This window comes from Elephantulus edwardii, unplaced genomic scaffold, assembly GCF_000299155.1.
Source record: "Elephantulus edwardii isolate Elephantulus edwardi_28Jun2011 unplaced genomic scaffold, EleEdw1.0 scaffold00052, whole genome shotgun sequence".
NCBI classification, from domain to species: Eukaryota; Metazoa; Chordata; class Mammalia; order Macroscelidea; family Macroscelididae; genus Elephantulus; species Elephantulus edwardii.
Genome location: NW_006399802.1, coordinates 486,411 through 493,010, shown reverse-complemented (window position 1 = coordinate 493,010; position 6,600 = coordinate 486,411). Strand labels below are relative to the sequence as shown.

Here is a 6,600-nt window from a genome sequence, read left to right as displayed (position 1 = left end):
CCCAGCCCTACATATGACCCCTATGCTTAACTTTCCCCCTTGCATTTCCCTCCTCCAGGGAAAGAAACTGTCAATACCTGGCACAGGCCTCTTTGAGCCTAGTTCAGACCAGCAATTGAAAAAAAAAAGCCATTGAAATCTGACTTGGATCTGTATGGGGCAGGCAAAATCCACCAGTCGCTCTGTGGGAGAAGGATGGACAATCTCCTCCTGTGCAATTAACTGCCCATGAAAACCCACTGGAGGGTCAACTATGGTCGGTTCTGACTCAATGGTACTCAACAACAACCATCAAGGCAGAGGCCAGGTTTGCTGAGGGGGCCTGAGAGGTCAAGAGGTCTAGGAACCAAGAAATAAAAGCCAAAGAGATAAGCACAGAAAATAGCTGCCTTGGTTTCAAAGGATAGGGTCATATCTCCAAGTAAAGAATCTCAAAGAGGGAAATCATAGCCACTGAGACTTCAGAGGGTAAGACCCTGGCCTTGGAGGTTTCAAAGAATCAGCTCTTCAACTTTGTCCTCAGTATGGGGGTGTCATTCCAAGGTGCCAGAGTTGAGGGGGTGGGGCTATAATACCTAAAGGGGACAAGAATGGTGCCTACCAGAGCTGAGGGTATGGATTCACCACTTAGGTAGACTAGAGGAATTGGGGGGGGGGGGACTCAACTACCCCCAAATAAAGAACTGGGAGTATAGCATGTCCTTTGGACCCAAAGATCATCTTGAGAACTTCCTATGCATGGGAAATCTTTAATTGATTGGATCAATCTTTTCTGAGATATAAAAGAGATTAAATAAGCCAGCAGAGATCAGAAAGACCTCAGTACCATAAAAAATGAAGAGCTGAGTGAAATGCATTGTTTGAACCCAAGGTCCCTGTACCAAGTACCTCCTAGACCTGGGGGGAGTTTGATGCCAAGCCATGGAGATTTCCAAGGAACACCCAACCTACAGAGGTTAAAAGGAAACAAGGACCTTCCTGGTATCAGAAGACTTCCCTAGAGCTGGCATCCTGATTCAAACTTCATGTTCTTGACATCAATACTCCCCTCGGTCTAGGAGGTTCTATGTTCAGGAACTTGATGCCCAAAGGAGGCACTTCTCTCTAAGTTCTTTCTGGCCCCTTCTATCTCTATTCCTTTGTTTAATCTCTTTTATAGCTCAAAAAAGATTGACTCAAATTCCAACCTAATCATGTAGATTGTATCCTGCCTCATTAATATTACTGCCTCTAATTCTGCCTCATTAACATCATAAAATGCCTCCAGAAACTCTGTGAACTGTGGCAAATGTCAATAGTTGTAGAGGGGCTTCAAGCCTTTTGTTCATAGGGTTGTTAAGAGTCGTGCTCCACTTGAAGGCAATCAACAACAACATCAGAGATTAAGATTTACAACCTCTATAATAACTAAATAATCAAGTTGACACACTTTTTAAGTTGACACACATTTGAGGGGATGCATTCACTCTATAACTAAAATATAAAATAAAAAACACTATTCAGCCATTTAACATACTTACAAGAAATTCTATAAGACTGTTACATGTCTCACTAAAGGAAAGGTCAGTAGTTCAAATTCATGAACTGCTCTGGAGGAGGAGAATGAGCAATCTTCTCCCATAAAAATTTATAGCCTTGGGAATCCAATGGAGGTGTCTATGTGTCAAAATCAACTCAACAGCAGTGGATAAGTAATAATGTGGAAAAGTGATTGTAAGCGGAGAGTAAATTAAGTGGTATTTCTGTTATTGCAGCACTACAACCAGGAGAAAACTTAGTGCTAGGTGTAAGATACTGTTCTTTGTATATTGTTGTTGTTGCTGTTGTAGTTATGTGCCATTGAGTCAGAATCAATTCATAGCTGATCCTCCAAGTTTTCAGAAGCAGTAAAGAAGATGGGAGGAGATTGTCCATCTTCCTCCTTTGGCGCAGCTGGTGGATTCAGACCACATGCCTTCCAGGTTGGCCTCACAACTCCTTACCACTAAGCTACCCCCTTTGTATATTAGATATTGTATATGATACTGCATATTATGAAAGGGGAAAAACACCAAATGTTAATATTCATTGCCTCTGGAAACTCTATGAACTTTGATAAATGTCGATAGTTGTAGGGCCTTTTGTTCATAGGGTCACGATGAGTCGTGCTCGACTCGAAGGCAGTCACCAACAACATGAGTCAGCCACTAAAGATACAATATCAACTTATCCTGTGTATTTACCATCAAATTTATATGGTATCTGAGTATATTAGTATTTATGTCTTTTATATCCTAGCAGAGTGAAATAAGCTTCTGACCTATGTCCATGATGCATTTCACTGAAAATGCCAGGCATTAAGCTATCTATATCCCACATTTTCAGATGAGCTTATTAGGGAGCCCTGGTGGCTTAGTGGTAAGGCATTACGCTGCCAAAGCAAGGGTACTTGGTTCAAATCTACCACATGTTCAGCAGGAGAAATATGGGCAATCTCCTGTGCAATTTACTGCCTTTGAAAAACCCACTGGAGCGCTAGCTTTGAGTCAGTTCCTACTTGGCAGCACACAACATGCTTATTAGTAGTGAAGAAATTCTGTAGTTATTGTAGTTATTGTTAGGTGCTGACAAGTCAAGTACAACTCATAGCGACTCTATGAACAAGTTTGAACCCTCTCCTATCCTGCACCATCCTTATAATTTCTGACATACTTGTACCCATTGCTATGGTCACTGTGTCAATCCATCTCATTGAGGGTCTCCCTTCCTTTCTATGAGATTTGACTTTTCTAAGCATGATGTCCCTCTCCTGGCAACATGCCAAAAGTATGTAAGACAAAGCTTTGTCATCTTTGCCTCCCAGGAATACTCTGAAAGTACTTTCTCCAAGATATATCTGTTTGTTCTTTTGGCAGTTCATGGCATATTCAGTACTCTTCTCCAACGTCACAGCTCAAAAACATCAATTATTCTTCTATCATCTTTATTTATTGTCTAGCTCTTAGATGCACAGCAAGTGACGGAAAATATCATACTCTGAATTAGGTAAACCTTAGTCTTCAACCTCTTTTCATTGCTCAATAATTCCAAGACCCTGACCCAGACTTTCCCAATATACTATGTCTCCTGACTGCTGATACCAAGCATGTTAATTGTGGACTCAAGAAAGATGAAGTTGTTGATAATTTCAATCTTTTCTCCACCTTTCATGATGTTGCCTATCAGTCCAGTGGTGGCACAACCTGGGGAGCGCCTCCAGGGCAGCATCTGTTTTGTTGAAATATGTCAATTGGTATTCCATCAATACTTGAGGCCTTGTTTTTTCCCCCCAGTTCCTTCAGAGTAGCTTAAACTTACTCCTTCATCACCATTTCCTCTTGATCATATGTTGTTTTATGAAATGTTTCTGTGTCAGCCAGTTCTTTTTGGTATAGTGACTCTGTGAAACCCTTGCATCTTTTTTTGATGCTTCCTGGATCATTCAACAATCTGCCGTCAGCATCCTTAAGTGTTGCAACTGGAGGGTTACACTTGTTCTTCAGTTCCTTCAGCTTAAGAAATGTCAAGAGAGTTTGTCCCTTTTGATTTTCCGACTCTTAGCTCTTTGCACATTTCATTGTACTACTTTGCTTTGTCTTCCTGAACTGCCCTTTGAATTCCTCTGTTCAGCTCCTTAACGTCTTGATTTCTCTTCTTTGCTTTGGCTTCTTAGCGCTCTAGTGCAATATTCAATCTCCTCTGACATCCATCTTAGTCTGGTTCTTCCTCCTCTGTCCATCATTAAGAAGTAAAAAATAAATAAATAAATAAACCTGTCCCAGTTTACCTCAGGTCAAGATTACGCCCTTTGGACTCTAGGAGTTAGGTGGTCCCCTAGGGCCAGAAAGTAGTCGTGAAAGTCACTACACTTTTCTAGAACCTCTTGTAGCAAGTGACGGAGCCCCGCCCAGACCTGAGGATGATGAGCCAATAGCGTCAACGTCTCACCTACTCACCCTTGTAGGATAAGAAAACCTCAATCTAAGCGGAGTTGGTGTAATGCATCCAATTGGAAGGAAACGCCACTTCTGATTTTTAATGTTTTCAATGGCGTGGAAAGCCACCTCATAGCCAATCTAGTGACAAGAGCTAATGAAAAAAAACCTTTCACCCTGAATAGTAGAAAACTCCCCTTACGGTTAGCCGATGGAAGCCGCGGGTGGGATGGAAAGACTCCGCCTCTATTGTGGAAGTGGAGCGAATGGCATGAACAGTGCCACCCCGTGGGCGGCACGGATGGGGCACGAGCCAATGGGACGATAGGACTGCTGCGGGCCGCTGGCGGAGCCAATGGTCGCTTTTCACCCGCTGCCCTGACAGGCCCCCACGCAGGCTGAGGCGTCCAGCCCCGCGTTGAGCACGGTTCCCCGGGCGGCTGAGGGGAAGATGGCGGCCGCCCTCGCACTAGCCGCCGGGCTGCGCGTAGTGCGCAAGGCAGTGGCGGCCGCGGGGCCGCGGGGGGTGCAGGTGAGAAGGGGCCGCAGGAGCGGGGAGGGTGTCCGGCAGGTCTGGCCTCTTCCAGGACTTGGCTCCCGAAGGCGTACACACACTGTCCTGCGGCCTCGCGGGGCCGCAGCCCGAGTGCACGGCTTGTGACTTCTGCCTCCACCGAGGTGCAGGCTCTGAGATTGTACTTAAGGTCAGATAGTGAAAGTCACGGTAGCCTCTTTACGGAGACCCGAACTGTAGTTGACTGACGTCCTGCACAGACCAGGGCACCGAGACCAGGACCTGCAAAGGCCGCCCTGCCCGCCTGAAGCCCTCCTGAGCTAGTGTTGCTCCATGGTGCCCTCTGCAGGAAGTGAGCTTTCCCTTCACCAAGCCTGCGTCGCGCTACCTGAGCGCACCTGTTCTAAAGAGCACCTGTTTAACCCTTACTCTTCTGAAGCGCTTGCGTTTCTGAGAAGTCTTAAATTATCCTGAACCCTGCCTTTTTCCTTTAAATGACTCCCAGAAGTCAGTGCTGTCTCAGCGCTGGACACTTGAGACTTCCTATCCCCAATTCCCTGGGAACAGTGGAGCTGAATTCACTAAGCCGACCTTTAGGTTCTATTGACCCAAGTGACTGACCGGAGTTACAGTCCACAGTAAGGGATCAGATATGACCCCCAGAAGAGGGATCACCAACAGGGAAATTGCCTTAAAATTTGAACAAAATAGGTAACGAAGCTTAAAAATCAGAAAACAAATATTGGAAATAAGTAGGACCAAGTATTGACAAGGTGACAATAAATGGGAAAATCTTTTAACTAGTCTTAAGAGAAAGTATTTTATCTGAGGAGATTCGGTGCTAAAATAGCAACGGGGACCTAAATCACTAAATTCTCATTATAAATTCTTCCCCTCTAAGTGTTAAATCCCCTAAACAGGTTAGGAGCAGGAATCTTGGTGAATCCTTGATTGTAGCATTGCCTGTTATCTAATTAGGCTTCTTCATACCATCAAAGCTGCTAATCCTCTGAAATTCAGTTACTTTTATCTTGGGCAGGAATCACTAACAGATTGTTGTTGTTGTTGTTTTTAAGTGAATTCTTTTTTTTTTAAATTTTTTTTTCTTTCATTATTTTGTTGTGTGTACCGTCAAATCGGGTTTGACTGGTACAGGAGGAGATTGCCCCTCCTTCTCCAGCAGAGCATCTGGTGGAATTGAACCGTGTGCTTCTGGGATTGCAGTGCAGCTTCTTGCCACTAGGCCACCAGAGCTCCCTTAGGAATCACTAACAGATTCTTAGAAGGGTAAAGTTAATGACCATCAGAGCTCCGCTTCTGCTAGCCCCAAGTAGGTAGCAAAATTGTTTGCCAATCCCTTTGGATGTGTCTGACTCACCTTCAGGTTCGAGGAGCTGCAGGGGTGACTGATGGCAATGAAGTGGCCAAGGCCCAGCAGGCAGCTCCTGGTGGGGCAGCCCCAACCATATTCTCTCGGATCTTGGATCGAAGCCTTCCAGCTGACATTTTATATGAAGACCACCAGGTGGGGTGCCCATAGGATACATCCTCCCAAGAATTTCATAGGTAACACCTCAGTAGAGTGCTGCCTGTTGAAGTAACATGTGGCCTCTGACCTGTCACTGCCTGTAATATGTTCCTCCACCTCTAGTGTCTTGTGTTCCGTGATGTGGCCCCTCAAGCCCCTGTGCACTTTCTAGTCATTCCCAAGAAGCCCATTCCACGAATTAGCCAGGCTGAAGAGGAGGATCAGCAGGTGAGAAGAACAGAGCCAGGGCTTGGCTGGGATGGATCCTGGGCCAGCTGGAGGTTTTGTGCCTTGTTATTGAAGCGTTCTAGCTCCTTTCCCTTTTCCTACAGCTTCTAGGACACCTCCTCCTCGTGGCCAAGAAGATAGCAAAGGTTGAGGGCCTGGCAGATGGGTACCGACTTGGTGAGTAACTTTTGGCCCTTGAGCCAGCCCCTAGCCTATTGCTTTTCATACCTACCCCTTAATGTGATCTTTACTTTCTAACATCCTAACCCCAAACTCCCATTTCAGTGATCAATGATGGGAAGCTGGGCGCGCAGTCAGTATATCACCTGCACATTCACGTAATTGGGGGCCGACAGCTCCTGTGGCCTCCAGGTTAA

The 6,600-nt window shown here is 45.3% G+C and overlaps 1 protein-coding gene across 1 annotated transcript; it reads left to right on the top strand.

The window, feature by feature from the left end:
• Positions 1–4,404: 4,404 nt before the first annotated feature.
• HINT2 (histidine triad nucleotide binding protein 2) lies at positions 4,405–6,600 on the top strand. The gene is made up of 5 exons (XM_006886828.1): positions 4,405–4,485; positions 5,852–5,992; positions 6,119–6,223; positions 6,328–6,400; positions 6,509–6,600. The coding sequence occupies exons 1-5, from the start codon at positions 4,405–4,407 to the stop codon at positions 6,598–6,600; spliced, it is 492 nt and encodes a 163-aa protein (XP_006886890.1).